The sequence below is a fragment of the Parus major genome, chromosome 7, assembly GCF_001522545.3.
Source record: "Parus major isolate Abel chromosome 7, Parus_major1.1, whole genome shotgun sequence".
Classification (NCBI taxonomy): domain Eukaryota; kingdom Metazoa; phylum Chordata; class Aves; order Passeriformes; family Paridae; genus Parus; species Parus major.
Window position 1 is genome coordinate 17555239 of NC_031776.1, and position 21171 is coordinate 17576409.

At 38.5% G+C, this 21171-nt stretch overlaps 1 protein-coding gene across 5 annotated transcripts in view; it reads right to left on the reverse strand.

The window, feature by feature from the left end:
- Positions 1-20824, reverse strand: part of METAP1D (methionyl aminopeptidase type 1D, mitochondrial) — a 44577-nt gene extending 23753 nt beyond the window's left edge. For 3 of the 5 annotated variants that reach the window (XM_015635231.2, XM_015635229.2, XM_015635232.1), the window contains exons 1-2: positions 20760-20824; positions 3191-3461 (exon numbers count right to left, since the gene is read on the reverse strand). In XM_015635231.2, the coding sequence (XP_015490717.1) occupies positions 3191-3254 (64 nt within the window). In that variant the 5' untranslated portion in view covers positions 3255-3461; positions 20760-20824. Of the gene's footprint in view, positions 1-3190; positions 4908-20759 lie in introns of those variants that run through there. The other 2 variants (XM_015635230.2, XM_033516015.1) reach the window with 2 other exon arrangements.
- Positions 20825-21171: the final 347 nt, after the last annotated feature.

Below are 21171 nucleotides of genomic sequence, written 5' to 3' on the forward strand. Positions count from 1 at the left end.
TTGCTCTTAGCACAGCTAAAGGTACTACAAATATATCAAAATCCCACACTCACTGCTGTGGTTAGCTAAAGTCCACATGGACATCAGTATGTGAACATGCATTTTAAATGCTCTCCTTGATGCCCAGAATGCTCCCTGGGCACCTTGTCTACTGTGCCACAATTTAACTGGGGAAGAATGGTAAAAGTGTGCTTGTAAATTATACTCAATGTGCTCCCCCAAATACACACTCTTAAATACATTAAACCACATCCATGGGTGTACGTCTATTGACTAGCTCACATTCAGAAGGGATGTTTTATTCAGAATAAAATTTTTACCTCTATTCTCCCAAAGATACACTGCAAGTGTTGTCACAAAATAACAGGATAATAAGGTACCGTAGCCTGTTGTTATTCTACTAACTACTCATTATAAACCAGATGCATACAAAAATACCTACTACTTGAACAGATGAAGTGAGACAAGCAAATAAGTATCACCATTGTAAAACACAATTCCTAAATTATATCACAAGAATTATAAACACAAGACAACTAAACCTTTATTTGAAATATAAAAACTTATAAGAGAAAACATTCTCCTACAAAGTAAAAATAAAATTAAATAAAATGGCATTAAAATACAATGAAGTTACTGGTCTGTAATGAAAATCTGGATTCCATCCACACACTTCCTTCCTTAAGAAGGCCTTCTAATGCCTCCACAGCTCCTTTTATTTTTCAAGCTCCCATATTCCCAGCTAATTCGATATAGCAACATCATCAATCACCTGAGACAGGAACAACTGTCTGTATTCTCCAAGTCTGGCTCAGAGGTTCCCTCCTCCCCACCCCTTACACCCATCAAAGCTTTTCTCAGTGCCTTTACTTCTGAAACACTGGTGCTCAAGCACATCCTTTTGTTAAGCCTTCTGTGTATACTAATTACTATAAGATAATTCACAAACATGGCATTTATACATCTTCCAGCAGAAACTGGAGGCACCAGAGAGCATGGTGTGTGAAGTTGGCTAGGCTGGTAACAGCCCAGCACAGCCAGGGATACAAAGCTGACCCTTTACATGTTTATTCTGTATCCCAACAGCAAGGCTACCTCACCTGTCATGTGCAACAGAATATTTACTATCAGCTGCACTAAGGAGTATTATCAGCAGTGTTACTGAATCACATCAGCAGCTCGGATGCATCGAGCACAGAAAATTACTGACAACTGCTCCGCTGAGCTGCCAGTGAATCCCACTGTGCAATCCTTGTGCGCGCATGTCCTGCCGGAGCTGCTGGATTCCTCAGCACACCTTCCAGACCTTCATCTGGATTAATACTAGAAATATGCACTGTGAGCCCTTCTGAATTACCAGATGAATTTATCTTGTGTGGAAATTACATTTCTTTTCCATTTAAATGAGTCAGTCAGAGGGGCTGAATATGGCATTCAAGAATTATGATGGGTGGGAGCATTTTTAAGTGACTGATTTTGCAGCACAGAGTGCCCTATATTTATTAGCCTTTTACTCTAGGGCTATTTTAATTGTTATCTGTTCATGCATGTTACACTATATAATGAAATGCTCCCATTTCACTCCTAGAGTGGGGAGTTTTTTATGTGTATCTCTATTAATGACCCTTAATTAAGTTGATTTTAGTAATTTAAATGTGATTTTCCTCTGGTCAAGAAGTATTTTTAACTGGAGATGTTGGAAATGAACTCTCACATAAGCCCTTTTCTAATGCTCCTTGTTTAACAGTTACAGCAATTTATCAAGCTATGTTTCCAATGAATGAAGTGTGGGGTAGCTGGGCAAAAAACTGCTCATTTACATGATTCATCAAATGTGATTGTTAGCAACCATTTTTTTGGTATTTATTCATGAAAATTTCAATTTTCCAAGCAATTAACAAAAATATTACCAATTGATAAACTTCATGACAGTTCTGAGCTACAATAAATACAAGGGTGCATCTTAAAAGAGACAAGAAATAAATTAACAAATTTTAAAATAATTTAGTCATAGTATCAACAGAAGCAGAGTACCAAAATTATTTAGGATTACAAGAATTAACACCCCAAGCTATTTACGAAATAAAATCAACTCGCTCTTGATAAAGTTAATAACATCAAAAGCATTGTTCTGACAACTCTTTTCAAAATATGTGATTTAATCTTTATTTTTAAACTGAAAAAAGAATGACTGTAGAGATTTTCTTAATATATACTCATTTGGACGTAAAACACTAGAGATCTTTCATTTGGCTTGTCAGGTAATTTTAATACTCTACCATAATTTAGGTTCTTGTACAAATACTCATTTTGCTGAAACTTCTGAGGATTAAAGTTAAAATGAGGTATTAAAAATCACTAAGGGTAACAATATATGGAATCCAGCCAATGCAACTAGGTAAGAATACATAGGTTCTTACTGCTAATTACCAAATGTTCCCATTTTTCAGTCCAAAATAATGGCTGTGATTTGAAAGACCTTTACTTGTAATTTTAACTATGTCTAATAAAACACTGACTTTGTAACCCCTCCTTTTGCAAAGGTATGTCCAATCTTCTAAAATAGGATGGGAAAGATTAAAGGTCCTTTCCAGCTCTGTGTAACCTGTGTAGCAGAAGAGCAGCTCACATTTCAGATGCAATAACCTGCGCATTTGCTAAAAAAAAAGAAGAAAAAAAAAAAAGGAAAAAAGTCCAAGAACAACATAGGGAAATGCCTGAGGCAGAAGTTGAAACTGATTGGGCAAAGTAGAAGGACAAGAGCCCTTGAAATTAAACAAAAGCAAATTCATTCTGTTGACAGATGTTGATTACATCAAAGCCAAGAAAGAACTTTTTTTTGTTTCACTTTTTTTTTCCTTTTTTGCAACAAATACCTCCACATTTTCTGTACATTACGGATATAATGTATCTTAATCAACATAATCCAACACATGATAATTCTCAAATTCGGTAAAAGTATATTGTAAGAAGGTCTTAACGACAGGCTTCTCCAAACAAGAGTGTATTCACATGGTCATGTCTGCATACCCGTGCTGGTCACGCCATCATCAGCCCCTTACTTCCAGGGGTTAACTGCTCTGGCAGCCAAATAAAATACAGAGAGCGCTGTGTAATTATGGAGACAGTCAAAGGGCAGACTCTATTTTGAAATCTATTTGCACAGACAAGGTCTTCCAATTTCGCTTACAGGAAACAAGCTGGTAAAGGGGGTCTCCTCCTCTCCAGATGCTTTCCACACGTTTTTCCCACATCAGGAAATCGTGGACATGGACACCATGCAGCACTGTTTCCTGGATTGCAGAACTATGTCATTACAAGGAGAAGAGCAAGTCCGTGTTTGTGAGAAATATTTCCTCCTAATTGGATGTATTAAGGGAAAGCAAAACCCATAAGGACTACTGAAAATGTGACTAGCAGCAATTTGTAAACAGGACGCAGCCACAGCTGTCACGATGGTACTGGAAAAGAGAAAGGAGAAATGAAAGGGTAAAAACACTCTGTTTTTAATAGCATGATTGGGGAAATGAAATATTCATCAGGATAAATGAGACTTCAGTTACAACAGCAACACATTGGTGAAAACTTCAACCACAGCAAGCTTATGACTCTATCCTGATAAACTGAAACACAGGCCAGTATCTTGCAAACATTATATTCCAATTGGGATTGTTTTATTTGATTTTTCTGGAAATTAACAACAGAATTTGTTTAGTTAATAGATGCATTAACAGAACTGTTCTTGTTACTCTTCTAAGAGGCAATGAAGCAAAGCAATGGTTGAACGGTGACCGAATCCAAGGGAGAAGAATCATCCCCTCTGCCAGCATCACTGTGACTCCTCTATGTCACTGAAAAAAGTCACTTTTGGCCCTCAGTTATGCTCCTTGCTAATTACAATTCTGCCCTTACTTCATGCAGAGTGGAGCTGGGCAATTTGTTGGCTATATGCCAATACAAATGAGTTTGTAAATTTATAAACTATATGGAAACAGATTCTTGTTTGGCTTTACTTACTATGATTTAGTCTAGGCTAACAGATTAAAATGATGAATCAGTGCCTCCTGGAATAGTGCTGTGCTTCTAATTCATTATTCAGTCAAACTTAGGGCCAACAAAATAGCTGTTCTGCAAGTTGGTAAACTGGGAAACCACAGAGAATCAGAACCCCTTCTATTTACAGGAAGGATGACAGCCTAAGGGTACTTCATCCCAATAATAACAACATTCAAGTACCGGTGCCCAGGTCATGACAAGCCATGACCCTCCCCATAGCTCCTTCAGGAAGCTGGCTCGATGCCACCTTTTATCAGCAGCAACTGACAGTGCAACTTTAACAAACAAAAAGAAAAGATTAGCACTATATCCTTAAAATCTCCTTTGACCAGTTGAGCAGTTCTGTATATATATACACACATACAGAGTCACACTAAAACAGTGTAAGAAATAAATTAACTGACTGAGTAAAATTCTGGTATCATTAAACACTACTTCCCCCCTTTTTATATGGGATTTAAAAAATAAAGAGTACAATCTAACTATAGCTGAGTGATATTCATTAAAATATCAAAGGAAATTAACTGTCTATTACAGAACTCGGGATCAAACTGTGCAGACATTGGGAACACGGCATTGCAGTCTTCAAACAGAGCCTTCCAGCCCAGTGTTATTTCTATTACATTTTCTCTCTCTGACAGAAAAACACAAGAAAAAAATAAAAAGACAGTGTTGTCTAAAGCAATATCACTGCAAAATGAGGTAAGTCCAGTACAAAAGCTGGACAAAGCAATATTAAGGGTTTCAATCACAGTTACTATCGAGGGAATTTAGGCTCCAGATCACAGCATCTGGCAAGTTTCAACTTCTCTGACTAGCAGGAGAAACATTCCTCTTATGTTACTGCATTCCTTTATTGAGTAAATTAATTTATCATAAAATGAATAAATTAGAATGAGAAACATATCTGTTCAGGCTTCCATATTTAAATAAATTTTCCAAGCACTTTCTATCTATCTTTAGATTTTTTTTAAAGATCAGAGACTTTATTTTCGCTTGAAAGATTGGTTATTGTATTAATGATTTTGATTTTGTAAGCAACTAACAACTATTGGAACAAGTTAGTTTAAAAAATAGCAGTTGTTTCAGATTAAAATAATAAGCTATTCAAATAGTCCTTACACACAGCACAATACCAAATCTTGTTGTTTATATGCACCCACCCACAGCTCTAACATTCATTGAATCCTACTGGGTTAAAATCTTTTCAGGTGCTCTGTTAAAAAACTGTTTTTCAACTGGCATGTTTATGTCCTATATACATGCCTGGCACAATATTAAATGTTAAAAAGAAATCCTACTTTAACCTCTTAAATTTCCATCTGAAATGGAAAAAATATGTCTGGATCACCATAAAATCCATTTCCCACCCTTTCAGTAGGCAAGCAACATTGCTGAAATAAGAGTAATCTCTGCGTAGGAAATTTAGGAATGCTCTGAACATTGTATCAGGATATTTTGTATAGCTTGACACATGGGAAGAGAATAGGCAGTCAGTCTTTTTCCTGCAGTATTTTCCATACACCTGCAGCCAAATCTCTAAGGACACAAGATGATTTCTGAATCATAGGTCAGTCTTATCTAAAAATTAAGGAAAAAAGTGCACATGGCCAGCAACATTGGGATGAATACCTTAATAAAATAAGATTACATTACTATGAATTCAGTAAAACTGACAGCTAGGAGTATTTTTTGCCTTGTGTTAAAAGTTGGTAATTACTTATATTGTCCTGTTTTCACATGAAAACACAAGTTATGTTAGGACAGTAAGTCCTTACTGAGAAAACACGTATGCATCCTTTGCTAGAGTGACGAGTCTAAGGCTGGGGAATTACAGCCTATCTAGATTTCAATATATATGAGCAGAGAGGTCTAAGAGCTTACAGCTTTTTCTGCTAAACTGCTGTGGTGGTGGCAGAAATAAGCTTTTATTTTTATTTCAAGAAAGTGCTCTGCACAAGAAGATGTTCTAATCAAGAGCTTGCTGCAGATAACTTGTAGCATCCTGATTAAAACATTTATTTTTAAACCTGTCAGTCATTACTATGTGCTATTAATGCGTAACTTGGAAGCTTCTTCATAAATATGTGACATTTGGGTCACTGAGTGAATTATAATGACAGGATTATGGGTCAAATTTGGAAGAGTACAATATAATGTTTGGGAGATGTTTTAAATGTTTTTTAAACACCTTTCACTTATCTCCTTGCTTAACATTTACAAAGACCTCCTTTTAGCATAAAAATCCCTGTTTATCAAACAGTGATACAGGAAGAAGTTGTTTACATTTTCAGAAGTACCAACATACATCACTTATGACAAAAAAACCAAGCACTCCATAAGAAATGCTCAATCACTGTCAATCATACACACTAAAATATACATAAACCAAAGCATGTGGTATGAACTGTATTAGATTCAAACTGAACACAGAATTACAACTATAACAAACAAAACCCAAATAATTGCTAGTGACTCACAAGCCTATTTACACATCTCACCAAACTATTGGAAAGGTAGGTAACCATAGAAACCTGTCAGCCTAAATTCAGCACTTCAAAATTTGTATTTAGTTTAAAACGCTGACAATTCTGTTTCTATTTGACAAAATCCATATTTTTAAAGGCTTCGGTTTTTGCTTTGGTACTTAAATAAATGTTTCAAATTATTTCACCTGTTGGTTACTAATAATTTGCCTTTTATATTTGATTTTACCCAAGTAAAAATTGCAGTTTATTCTTAGTAATATAAAATGTTAATATATTTTAATATCGCAAATTAATTTCTAACATTTCTTTAATGACTGAAATTAAATAACAGTATGAACAAACACTTCTGCACTTACCATTAAATGTTTTGCATGTAGACTTTAAGCTACAGACTAGCAGAGAAAAGAAATTACTCAAATTAACTGTTAAAGCTGAAATGCTAATAGCCTTTTCAACTTATAGATCTTTTTCACTGACAATTGCAATTTGCATGGCTTAAAATTTAATACTATCATTAGTACTAATGTCCTATATTTTACTTCATAATCTAAATGAGTAAAATATTATTTTTGTAGTTCGCTGGCTCTTATACTTAGGCTGTAATGTTCAGTGTGTATTTCATTATGTAGATGAGCAATGGAAGTTGTCTAACATGATTTAAATGGGTCAACAGTATTTTCCTATTCACATTAATCATCCAGACAGACACACACACACAAAAAAAATAGCCTTGAAAACTAACCTAGGAAATCTCTTTTTATCACTGACTCTTCCCACCACCCCAACAACATCAAACACATGCTCCAGGAGACGGGAGCCTCAGGAACTGGGAAGCCAAGGCTGGGCGCTGCTCCCCTCGCCAGCGCACAGCTCCCGCCGCTGCCGGCCCCGCTCCCTGGGCTGTCCACGGCCCCGTGCCAAGAATCATTCTCGTCCTGCGAAGTTCAATGGGAGCTGTGTGTTGACAAACTGAGCAAATCTGAATCGGCAAAATTCATTCTTGGCACAGGGACACACAACTGTGCTGAAAGCAAAGGCGCGCTGCCCGCTCCGCTGCGCTGGCAGCCGGCTTCTGCTGGCGTAAACACACTTGTCAGAGCTCCCACTAAAGTCAAAGGACGCAGGATGAGGCCATTTATTGCCAATTGTTTATAAAACACATCAAAATTAAGGGTTCTATTCTCAAGCCACGTAACTACCATCTACGGCCCACTTCATATATAGCATAAGGCAAATAAAATGGCAATTTATAAATAACATAGCCCTTCTGTAGAAAGGGAACCTGTTCTAATAAATGCTAAAGGGAAATAAAATAAGTGTAAAACAGGCGGAAAGTAACAGAATGATTGTGTACCAAACATTCAGACTCATTTATTCAAAAGATGTATTATTAAGCAAAGAAAGAGAAAAAAAGAATACCTAATTTCTGAACTACCTTCACCAGGTTATTCACTCTGTATGGTTTATTGAACTGTTCTACTGTCTCATTCTTTAGCTCGACAGAGTAAGCAAGAGAGTCTTTGCAAGAATTTAGGTCTCAAACTCCTTTTTCTAGACTGAAAAGGGTTTACACAGTCTTTTCTGCACAGATAGTAAATCTGTAAGAGGAAATAAATGTTTTGCTTTCCACAAGATGAAGATAATCTAACTTGCCAGCAAAACATGACAGGCACTTCTACTGAGAATGTTTAGCTACTTTGTCTGCAAAACTGGGCAGTAACCTATGAAATTCTCTATAGGGTCATCCATTTAATCAATTGCTAATTTGTAAACTCAACTCAGAACTTCTAGATTCATTTGACTACATGCTAAGAATCCTGCTGCACATTTTTTTCACACAGAAAATGTGAAGTCTATCTCAATCTACATGCATAGCCTATTGAAAGGTGACGTGACTGTGAATTTGAGCCTTACAGACCTGGCCACAACTTCATAGATGTCAAGGCTCCTGATCTGCATTCAGTAGGCAAAGAGCTACAATAAAGTTGATTCTGACATGGCTGTTCCCCTGGCAATGGCACAGTCATTGGAAGCCCTATGCCCATGCCTGGGCCGTGCTTGCTCATCCTTCAGTGGTTGGTAGTCCACTTTCACGGCTTGTCATACTGGAGGAGAAATGAGAGAACTGCTGCTTTTCTCCAGACATCCAAGGTTATCTTCATCTGGTTGAACTTTCAGCTGCTAACACCCCACCAATCCGTTTTGCAACACCCATCTGGTTTCCACAGCTGGGGATACTGTTGCAGCAAGCTCTGCCAAAGTCTTTCCATCAGCTACCTCATTCTATACCTGATTTTGTCAAGCAGCTTTTACAGAAGAGTTATTTGGACAAAACAGCCTCCAAATGAACAAAAACAAGACTGTCTTTATCAAGGATATTTTAGAAACAGGCACTTCTGCAGTCTTTGGCTTGCTCTGCAATTACATTCTTGCCAGAAAATATGTATTAGTTAAGGAGAGTATTCTACAACTCAAAACTCTTAGAAAACATCATGGTACTACTCAGAAAGCTGCTGGGACAGTTATACCAGCAAAATAATTCTTGCTGGTACAACTTGATCTTTTTGATCTTTTTGATTTCCCAGAAGAGAACTATTCTCATGAGATGAGCTTCTGCTGATTTAGTAGGGTGTGTTGAGCATGAATAAACCTTCATAAACCCAGACAAGACCCACTACAGTATTTACTTCTTTAAAGAACACCCATTTCTACCATGACTCAGGAATTATGTTTTAAATAATCAGTGCAGAACAACCAGAAATGGCTCAGAGAGTTCAGACCTGCCTAGCCACTTCACAGGTGTTAGTTCAAAAACAACATGGCAATGAGATTAAGCCTTGTCATTCACATACTATTTCATCCATGAGGCACAAGTGTGACTCCATGCTCAGATCTGCACAAATGTCTACGGGCAACACCTCCTCTCAGTGTCAACCCAGCATGTCTTTGTGAGATGCCTACCCACTTTGTCCAGTGGAAAAGGACCTCAACTCAACAGCTCTAGATGAGTTTGTAAGTACACTCAAGAGCTGAGAAGTCAAGCAGAATACAGCTCTGCAGTGTCTGCACCATTTCTTACATATAACATCTTCATTTTACATGGAGGGAAGCTAGGAGTTCACTTGGGCTCCTGCCCAAGTCCACTTTCACCTGTGTCTATCAGTAAATCTGAGACTGAACAGCTGCAATTTATATGAGGAACAAACTTGCCATTTTCTTTCAATGTTATGCCACATCTGTTGACTTTCTTTTTAAAAAATACATAAGGCAGGATGTAATTTAAATTTATGTACAAGAAAGTATGAAACAGATAATCTGAGAAGTATACAAATTTCTACAGATAACATCTGATACGCTGTAAGAATTAATGTATAAATTCAGATCGTGTTCATTACTGCAACAGTTTTTCATGGTTCAAAATTAGCTTGATCTAAAATGAAACATTGCTTTAAAAAGGTTTTAACAATGAATACCTGAACATAAACATCTTTAAAATGTGAAAGCTGGAGACTTTATAGAGCTGGTTAGAGTAGCTGGCTATTTATAATCTAAACTCAAAAAAGAACAGTGCGCCTTTCAAAAACACCCATGGAAGTTTTCTCAGGCTGCATGCTAGAGAGTATGTCTGCCAAAAGACCTCCAAGGAGCTCTGAAGAGCCCTTTATTCTCCCTTCTAAGGCTTCCATGCAGCAGGACAGCTTGTTGAACGCTCAGTTTTTAACATTCTCCTTTTTCTTCAGAAATTACAAAGGGAAAGATATAATTGATTTGGAAAGGACGTAGTCTCTAAAAGTACAATAAACAAACTTTCTATACCTTGTTTCTATGTCATAAAACATTACCAATGTTTTTCACTCAAACAGTGTTTTCAATATGAAGTACCTTGAGGGAATATAAAAATAAAAATAAAAATGAAAATTTCACTTGTCCTCCATGGAACAGCCAGTTAGCATGCAGATAAAGCCCTTTGTCAATGACCCGTCCTGATGGTAACATTTACCAATCACTTCTCCTAGATAATTTTAGAAACATAACAATATAACATAATAACTATGACAAAATAGAGAATTCTAACACTTCTTATTATACTAAACATAGCCATATACTATATTTTCCTCCCTGAATTGCATCAAATAAACTACAGGACTTTACCCTGTGGTATGCAAATTTTCATGCATACTCTCTCGCATTTTACTCCTACAATTAAAACATGCACTATTCTGGTTACATGGCACATCTTAGAAGTGAAGGCAACTGCAATTAAGTAATTACATATGACTGTGAATCTACTAAAGATGGGGCATTCATTTCTATCACATCTCTAACCCAATGCAGCAAACCAAGATTGGGGCTAAATTGAATATTTAACTATCCAAGCTGGACTGACTACACAGTTCTGATACATAACAAACAATACATAGTTCTTTTCAACTTGTGACTTGACAAAACCTGGGAATTTGATAGCAAGACTTTAATTTAGAAAGCAAATCCATTTTAAGTTTGTTTCAGCTTTCTACATGGGAGTCCACGTTGCCACTGGAGGATGCTTACAAAAATGCTCAATAAGCTTGAAGAATGGTGAACAAACAGGTCACAGCCAGGGAGGTCTGTTCTCAAGCACAGGGCAGCTTTGTCCCTTCTGTTGTTGGGCAGTTTCTGCCTGCCTGACAGGCAGTTGACTGTGACATTTCTGGAGAAGCACCCTAAAGAAGAGCACCATACTATGCAGCGCTGGCTGGCAATGAGTGCCTGGGGCAGGAGACTTCTCAGGGTTGGAATGCTGTGGAAGCCCCAAAGTGAGCGATGGGTAGACAAAGGGCTAAGGAAACCTGTGTGCCAAGAGTTACTGAGCAGAGGAACATAAGCTTTGACAGCAACTGCAGAGACAGATGTAAGGGTCACGGAGAGAAAAGTTACAATAGCTCAGACAAAAGTGTAAGTGTCAGAAGAAGCAGCTGGCAAAACAAAAAAAGGTAGATAACATGGAAATTTGACAATCAAAACATAAGTCATATAAAGTGGGTAAGAAATGACCAACTGAGAAGAAACCCTTATTATAAAATAACACAATTTCAATGTTTTGAAACAGTTCCTTTTTAAAAATCATCTAGAGTCTGTTTTCACCCTAGATAACACCAAAGACCAGTGGTGTGACCTGAACACAAAATATGACTTTTCTTAAATGGAAACTAGAACTTGACTTCATACAATGCCTTCATACTTCATGTGTTATAAATTACTTTAAATACTGGCAGGCAAACAGCCATTATGCACTCAAGAGCTCATATGTAATAATACTTAGCATTTTTATAGAGCTTTTCATCTTCAAAGTGCTTTACAAACAACTCATTTATCTCAACCAATGCACCTGCAAGGTAGATAAAAATCTGCATTGTAGGTGGAGAAAGACCACAGAAAGTTCAGTAACTCATCCAAAGCCACGCACACTGCCAGCCCCAAATATCCCTAGCTCCTGACTCCTAGTGCCATGAAGGACCTGAGCCCCACTCTTTGTTGAGATCATGCCTTCTCTTCAGCAACACAGCCTTAGGAGAACTTGCTTTACTGTGAGGCAGTGGCAGAGTGCTAGCCTAGCTGGAGACCCTCCCTTTTCCAAAGCTGGTAAGTTCCCAAGGACTGCTAGCTCCCACCAGGGTCACCAACCTCAGGAAGTGGGAAGTTCATGAGATGCCAAAGTGAGACTCAACACAGATTCTCAAACTGATTCACCACCAAGCAATGGTGAAAAAGCCTCTGTGCTGGTAGAAACCTTTCCCTCTCTCCTTATTTATTTCTAACTGCTGCATAGACTCCAGAGAAGGAGATTCCTTCATGTCAGACAACAGAACCCTGAAGCTTCTGGCCTCTGAGTACTGCCACAATTCAAGAAAACAGCTTCACTCCTCTGGTGTTCTCTAACTATTAAAAACTTTCAACGAAATTTTGCCTTCAAGAATGGCAATTCTCCCTGTTGGTGACTGGAAAAAAAAAGTCTTAACAGGATTATACTGCATGATTGTACTTTTAACTTTCCAAGGTTTAAAAATATCTGATATGATTTTTCTTAAACCTCAGAAACACCAGGAATGTCAAACCTGGAGCAGATGAGAAACATGGAAGGTGTGAACAATACAATACCTGTACTGTGCTACAGCAGACTTTACATTCCCTTACACAGAGAAAATGAATAATGGACTTTTAGTAACATCTTTATTTCAGATGTTTATTAGTCACTAGATTTAAATATGTAAGTCTAAGAATCCTTATCTGTTCAGTCTCCACATTTGTGAACTCAGAGCTTAGCAAGGTTCTCCAGCCACTATAGCTCCTCCCTGGGTAAACAGCTCATGTTTAAAAATACAGATCAGTCAGACAAACTGTTAACAGAAAAGCAAACCCCACTCTTTCTTAAGATATTGAAGAAAAAAGTCTCTCTACATGTACTGGTATAACATGTTAGTTAAGCAAACACAAGCAGCAAAAGACAAATTAATGGCAAAAATGTATGTAGCTAGAAGAGCTCTGCCAGCCTGCCCAGTTGAACTGGGTATAAAAGGCAGAATAAGAAAGCAGCAGTCTTTAATTACTCTTCCCCATCTTAATGTTTTAAACTTATAAAGAAAACAAATAATAAACCCACATAGTCCAAAACAGCATGAAGAAACAACTCCTGATCATTAAGCAGAAACTACAAGTTCCCCACATTTAGAAGACTTTTAAGCTTATTATTTCATTGATCTAAACTGACCTTGTGTTGAACTGCCAACACCATGCTTTTAAAAAAATATGTCAAATATACAACTCCTGAAGAAAATAAAGGCATATAGGAGCAAACTAAAAATAAAACATGCAGGAAATGCAATTAAATTTAATTACATTGAACACTAACATTCATTCTGCAATCAGAAAAAAAAATTCTAAAAACATTTTCTAAATTAAAAACTCCACCATAATATTCTACAGCTAAAATAATATGCAATTTGTATATAATGCAGTTTTTCCAACAGAACAAAACAGATGAAAGAGCAGAATGCAAGAACAAAATCAAAATATGCAATTGTATCCACTAAACTCCTGAAGCCTAAAAATGACGATGCAGTAAAAAATCACCCAACATCATAACAGTAATGTTGCAACATTTTTTGCTATTTTGTTTAATAACTCATCACTTTATTTGTATGCAGTAATGAAGAGATGTCACAGCAACTCATGTCTGTCTCTGTGTGCTCTATTCTTTCCTGCTTCTGTTTCCAGGGTATGTTAAAAAGAATCTTTTCTCCTAATCATCAGCAAACCAGTACCAGATTTCACTTGTGGTAAAGTATGCTACCCATCAGTACAGGCAATGCTCCATAAAAACAACAAAGAAAATAAAAAAAAAAGCAAGAGGCTAGGTCTGAACACAGTTTTCTTTCAATTCCCTTGGGAATCATGGTTCTATAGGTCTTGAATTCCCAGGCAGAGAGGATCATGTTCATCAGTTACGGCAGCTCCTCTGGGCCTAAGTCCAGGTAGACTGCTTGTCTAAACTTGATGAAATATAGACGCCATCAGGTAACAGCAGTGGTCAGGGAGACTCCAGAAATGTGTAACTGAAAACTAAAAAATGAAATTAAAACAAGGCTGTAGCCAAACAGCCTCTTTCTGCAGGATGCAATAACTGTAAGGCAAAGAGTTTACAACATACAGACTGCTCCTTATATATGTTCTCTTGCCTTTTCACATAGATAATATGAAAGCTGGATTGGGCAGACAAGCATATTTTAACAAACATTGATTTTAAATAAAAACGCCTAGGAAAGAAATCACTGTGACAAATACACATGGCTTGAACAGACAAACCATTAAAAAGAAGTCATTGCTTTGTAACCCACTCCCCCTCCCACTACATTACTTCAAAATATTTTCAAATTAAATTTTCATACTAATAAGTATCGCTAGATCAACAGCACTGGGATGTGGTGTCTAGAAGCACTGCAAGCCACCCATCGTGGCACATCATCATGTCAAACTGTCAAAGAGAAGAAGAGGCAGCAAGACTCTCACCAGATGTGCATTTTGAAGTGCTATATGAATGTGCTTGTTTGGGGGTGGAGAAGGAAGGAGGAACCAAAAAAAGGAATATTGTCAATCCCCAGTTGATAAGATCATTGTAACTGGGCATCCTACCGGCAGTTTTAGCACAGAAAAGGCCTTTTCAGACTGCATACACCATCAAGTACTACTTTGAAATCACAGACTGCAGTAGACCAGCAGGACTGTCACTGAAGAATGTTCAAAAGCTTCTAAGTTTTTGTTTAAATTTCCTCTTGATTCACAACTGTCACAATGAGAACATCATGTCTTCTATATCCAAATATCATGGAAAGGAAAACCAGCTTAGATTTCATGACACAGACCTCCACTGCAGTTTTAGCATCAAAACAGGTTGAAAACCAGAAGTAGCTTGTTTCCAAGGTGACTTCAGCCAAAATTCACACCTTTTCAGAATAAAAAAAAAATACCATAACACCACAGAAATATTTTTTGCTAGCCTGAATCTTACACTCCAACTTAGCTATACATGAAAGTCACACAAGAAATGAGATTAAGTGCGCCAAACTGGCTCAGTAGGGTTTCCCTTGCACAGCTAGAGAATACCCATGACACACAAATACAAAATTTTATATTTTTTTATCTAAAATTTTATAGATATGTGGTATGTTGTTTTTATGTGCACCCTAGATTCAGCTTCTGTTCTAGGTAGAGTAATTCAGTGCAAAAACTTGAGTAAAAGAAATTCTATATCTAAATCAAGAAAGCCACTTTACTTATGTCCTGCTAAATTCTTACGTACTTATGTACTGCTAAACTGTGTGCTTGCCTGGTAACTTAGGAGAAGCGGGCACTAGGGCAGGCTCAGGCCCTGTTTCATCCTGCTGATGCTGTGCTGCCACAAAACCCTCCAGAAATTACTCCCTCAGTGCTAGAGTTTCTCCATCCATCAGCTAGTGCTCATGATTTCAGCCCCTTTTGTTTGCCTTAGCTATCTGCACTGTGAGCTCTCAGAGGCAAAAAAAAAGTTTTATTATATGCTCACAGGACATTTGATCCTCTGATTTTAGGGAGTGAAGCTATCTGCTCTAAAACACAAAACAATTCACTATTTAAGGTCCAGAATTTCTTTAGGATTGATTCAATTCTACATTTTTTCTCCTCAGACACTATATATTACTCTAAGCAAATTTAAAGGCCACCAGAGATCTGTCATATATTCTAGCACTATTCTTGATGTTTCAAGTTACAGAACATGCAAGGACCAAGTAGCCAGACACTTCAGGGTTTGATCCTGCACATAGCCTCAGCTATCAATCATCTTCCAGTACAGATTTTACAAGTCTGTATTTTTGTTCCCTTTAATTTAATCTCTAAAGATTGTGAAGTGGTATTCTTTATTTCACTGATTTGCTGTATGAGTAAAGAGGAGGTTAAATCAGTTATTTGGCTCTTGGCAGAGCAACACTAAGATTTGTGTGTGTTGGTTAACACTGCACTTGTGAGCCTGAAGAGTTGAAGACTGAAGCAACACCGTTAAGAAGAGACAAAGTTTGCCTTCTGTGCTGTCCAGAGGCAGCACTGAACTGAGTATATTGAATTAAAATCACAGACATGACTTTACATTTCAGACTTTCCACCCTATTACATGGTATTATGTTGATATAATGTACTTTGCTTCCACATCTGCAGCCAGGTAAGGAAATGCCAGACAACAGAATCTGGCAGGCAGTGTAAAAGTTGTGCATGCAAACAGTCCTTGCTCAGATATCCCCATGACCAATTGTGAAGACAGAGACAGCACTCTAAAATCTGCTTTGGAAGCACAGCAGCAAGACAGCTCCCTACGATGGAGCATCCCACTTTCTTGCTTGAGTCATTCCCAGAGCTTTCTGATATTTTCCTTCAGGGTCAGTAGCCTATGCACAAAGCTTGACAATGGCCCTTCATGGAATCACCACCCAGGACAGCGAGCTTCTGCAGATGGTGGAAAAGTCTCAGAGCTCTGCATAGGAATGGAAAGAGGAAGCAGCACTTTTCCTCTTAGAAAAAGCTCCAGGTGAGCTTTAAGGAAAATTCTGCAAAATGAGAAGTGATACATGCAAAATACATTTCCAAACTAGGTCAATTTTTCCTGAAGGATTATGGCTGGGCTTACTTTCCTTAACTTCTGGTATATGAAAATATATCTGTCTAATACATTTAATCACACACTAAACACTGGCAAGATACAGGACACTACTGGGATCTGGACACCCCAGATATTAGGCATGCAGAGCAAACATTCACAAAAAGCTGAAACCAAGTACTTTTCAGGAACTTGTCATTAACATTGTCTCTATGTGGGTTTTAGCTGTAACCACAATGGTGACGCTCTGGTGCCAGGGCAATGGGCACCTTCCTCCAAAGGAGAAAATACTTAGTCTGAAATGAATGGCTACAAGAGTAGGTGTGGGTCACTAAAGCTGTAGATGCAGCAGAAAATGTTGGTTTTCAGCAGCTGTCCAGGACATCTGCTAATGACTTTCCTTCATTAAAAGGAAATCTTAGCTAATGCTAAGAAACCTAAGTTCACAGAGAAACCACACCCTACACATCCACCCACAGCTTGAAGTGATAGATCTTGTAAGAAAAAAAGACACAGTGTGCTGCCAACAATACATTACCTCTCAACTGAAAGAAGAGAACAATTAAACACTTTATTGAAAGGGGAATATTTTTCTCTCGTGCCTCAAACCATGAAAGTGCATGTCTTCCCTAGAGTTGCTGCACAGTTGAAATGGGAATAATTCCTCGCCTGCCTGATTATTTTCGAGACAGAGATGAAACTATCTTAGGATCATTTAAAAAACGTTGAAAGTATACTACAATCAAACGGTTTGAACTTCTACCATGCCTCACTTGCAGCTCATAATGCTAATATTAAATTCTGGAGACATGAGTCTGTCTACAAATTAATGGAATATGTGAATTAATATTTTTTTCCAGCTAATTGCCCAACTCATATATTGCACAGCGCAGCCAAGCACATTTGATTTTGAAAACTCTCTTGCACAAGTTTTAAATCTCTTCTTCTCATTAAAAAAATGAAAAATAAAAAAAATCAGAATTACAGGATGTATTTAATTTTAAGTCTGGAATACCAGGAAACAGTCAAGTCTCTCCAAAATTGCTATCTGTATATTCTATGGTTAATTTTTTTAAAAAGTACTGGAAATTACTATAGGTAAAGATTAATTGTTTGAGTTGTACATTTCTGAATTTCTTTTTAACAGTAAGAAAAATACAGACAAAGAGCTACTTCTACCACTTGAATATTAATAGTGCTAAGAAGATTTTTATGATTCATTCTTAACATGAGAATGGTATCTAATATGCTGAAATTTGTGGTTAAATATGCTCACCAAAGAGCAAGCTATAACATTTCTTAATAAGAAATATAACTCCTGTTTCAAAATGCACCATCAGAAAGATGGAGACAGACTGATTCAGTAGCATATGGCAGCAAAAAAAAAATCTGAAATGAATACTTTGATTTCAGGAAAAAAATAAAGAAAATAATCTGAGCCCTTTCACTTCCTCTTAGAAATACTAGAAAGTTTGAATTTTATAAAACCATGAGCATCACCAAGGTCTGCAGATTAAAAAATGCAAGAAATGAACTGTATCAGAAACACTGCTCAATAAAAGATTCAGTAAAGCAGGTACTTTATTTATTTAATCACTTCCCAGATGCAGACCCCATAGCACACTTCTGTACAGTAACAGAGTCCAACATAAAATGGCAATTTAAAAGTTGATTACCTTTTACCATCCTAAATGTCAAAGATGACATGTCTTACCAGAAAGAAAAACTATATAAAATTACATGTCTGCACTAGACCTAGAGTATGTAAACCAGATCACATTGCCTCAGTCACTTGCTATACATTCTTTATTAGTCCAACTAATGTTTCTAACTTGTGTAGCTCATCAGGATAGTTTGATGATTTTCATATAAATACCCTGCTGGAGAAGAGTTTATTATTCCTTTAGTATACACAGTTTTGGCTAACCTAACCAAGAAGTATAGAAGATACTCAACCATGCATTACTGTCAAGGCTTGTGAACCAAACTTGTGACCTATGGCCCAAAAAAGAAAACAAAAAAAAAAGAAAACCAAACCAAACCCCAACTCATTTCTAAAGAGACTTGGCACTTCTGGGCAAACTTGAAAGTGTGAGGGTTTGAAGCTGTACTGCAACAGAATCAACTCCAGCTATGTCCCTCTGTTTTTATAAAAAATAAAAAAGGTTTAAAACCACATTTATGTATCTCCTCCTCATTTTACTAACAGAGGGGAAAGAGTAACATTCTCAGAAAAATTTTGAAAACAAACATCTCTGAAAGGCTCTGTAGTCACAGAAGAAGAAGCATCTCACATCTCACGTGCTGGAGATAGCTATAGTCACGTGCAGTTTTCAGGTTCCCCACTGAGGAGTCTATGGATAAATTCCCAGTTCCACAAGGGGCTGAAGAGGCAGCTCAGCCCCTTACCAAGCAAACAGCCAGTCTAGGAACACAAACTACATATGCAAGGGATGATGTATCACACCCTGTCAGTCTATTCTGAATTGACTTTAAAAACCTGTCCCTCAGTAAGTCACACAGACTGTCACAGAATTCATATTCATTGTTAGTGAAGCAAGATCTGGAACCAGTTATATCAGCATTGAAAACAAAAGTAACTCATTTTATGAGTGTCTTCTCAGTAATTTTTCGCCTGTGGCTCTAAAACCTGAAATTTCATTATAAGAAATTAGGGGCTTCTACTCTACAAAAATTTACCTGTATTAAATAAATATATCTGTAAGAGATTACTATGCTTTAAATCATCTAAGATACAATTGTAGATATAGATGCAGTTCTTTCATGTCTTCTACTTTATTACCAATAAAGTAGCACAGATTCAATTATGATAATATCTGAAACTGTGATATCTAATCAGACCATTTATAAGCCAGTGAATCACCACACAATCCATACTATTTCTAACTGCAAACTGCGACAGTGACTATGATGTGTCTGTGTTCTGGGTGTTTCCTGGTTTTCTTTTACAAAATAATAAATTCAACTCATACTCCTATGCATTACCTGTAAAAATTTTTTTGAATACTCTTCAAGAAAAGGTGACAGTTAAAATGCAGTTCAACCCACTGCTAGTCCACTCTGAAATGCAGCATTTGAGCATAGAGAATTTCACAAAGGTTTGTGAAAACTCATACCCTAAAAAGTTGTGTGCCTTTTCCTTGGGTTGAAAGTTTGAATTCTGACATTAGCAGGGCAGAGACCATTCAAATAAATTCCCTATATGATTACTGGAAAGTAGTTTTTAATTTCCTAGTATCTTTTTTAATAAAGGGTTTTTTTAGGCGAGCCTAAGTCCTTCTGATATGTAGTGAAATCATTTAATCAGTATACCAATTTCCAAGATCTCTGGATCAAGGTTTGATGCCTCAGCGGAAGGCAGGAAGGCTTAACAAATTTAATTTGCTAGGTTCTTTTAACTGGACGACAGACACTGGGTTTTTAGGTGCGCATGGGGCTGAAGAAGGATGTAGGACATGGGCACACAACTTTAACTTGTGAAAGGTTATGCGGTAGAAAATGTGCTCTTCAGAGAACCCCAGGGCTCGGGGAACAACAGGCCCTGAAAAGCCATTATACAGACGGGCGTGCCAGCAGGTAAGAAGTCCTGCAGTTGAACGGGCTGGCAGAAGAAACCCGTATACTTATGTCAGATTACTTCAGCAGCAAAAACCACCACAGCAAAACTAGAGCAAAACATTCCCACAGCCTTTCCGCACCGCAGGGTCCCCGGGACGGCGGGAGCTGCCGTGTGCCGGCCCCAGGCCGAGCACAGCGCCGGGGGAACACGACTTAGTAGAAGCCCAGACTTGACAGCAGCTGCCGCTGCTGCGAGGCCCCGCCGCCACACGCCGCCCCCCGCCCGGACGCCTCAGCGCGCCCCGGCCGGCGGAGCTCTCTCTCGCAGCCCTCGGCAGGCGCGGCGGGACCTTTCGCTCCTCGATTTCAAAGCGAGCCCCGACTGAGCAGCGGCGCGGCGGCGGCCGGCGGGAAGGGCAGAGCGGCGGCCGGGCCCGCGCCTCACCCCAGCGGCGGCGGCGGCGCGCACTCACCTCCGCTCCGCAGCGCGCGGGCGGCTCTGGGCGCCGCCATGCTGCCCATGTGAGGCGGTCACGTGGCCGCGTGTGGCCGCGGGCCGGGAGCGCCCCCCTCCCGCCCTCGGCCGGCGTGAGGGATCCGCCCTGCCCGGGCAGCCCACAGCGCAGCGCGCCCGCCAGGCCGGCCTGCCGCGGCTCCCTGGTGCCCGGAGCTGCTGCTAACTGCCCTTCTGTACGGCCCCATCCTGCTCGGCTGCACAATATCCATAGCAGGATTGGTAACTGCGCCTTCCGCCAGCGGGAACCATGGCAGTGAGACAGAAAGCGGGACTCCGTCTCGCATGAGTTGCAACCGTACTATTCAATGGGTGCTGGAGCTACCTCATCATTTCTTGCCATTAAAGAATAAACAAAACCCAAGCAAGCA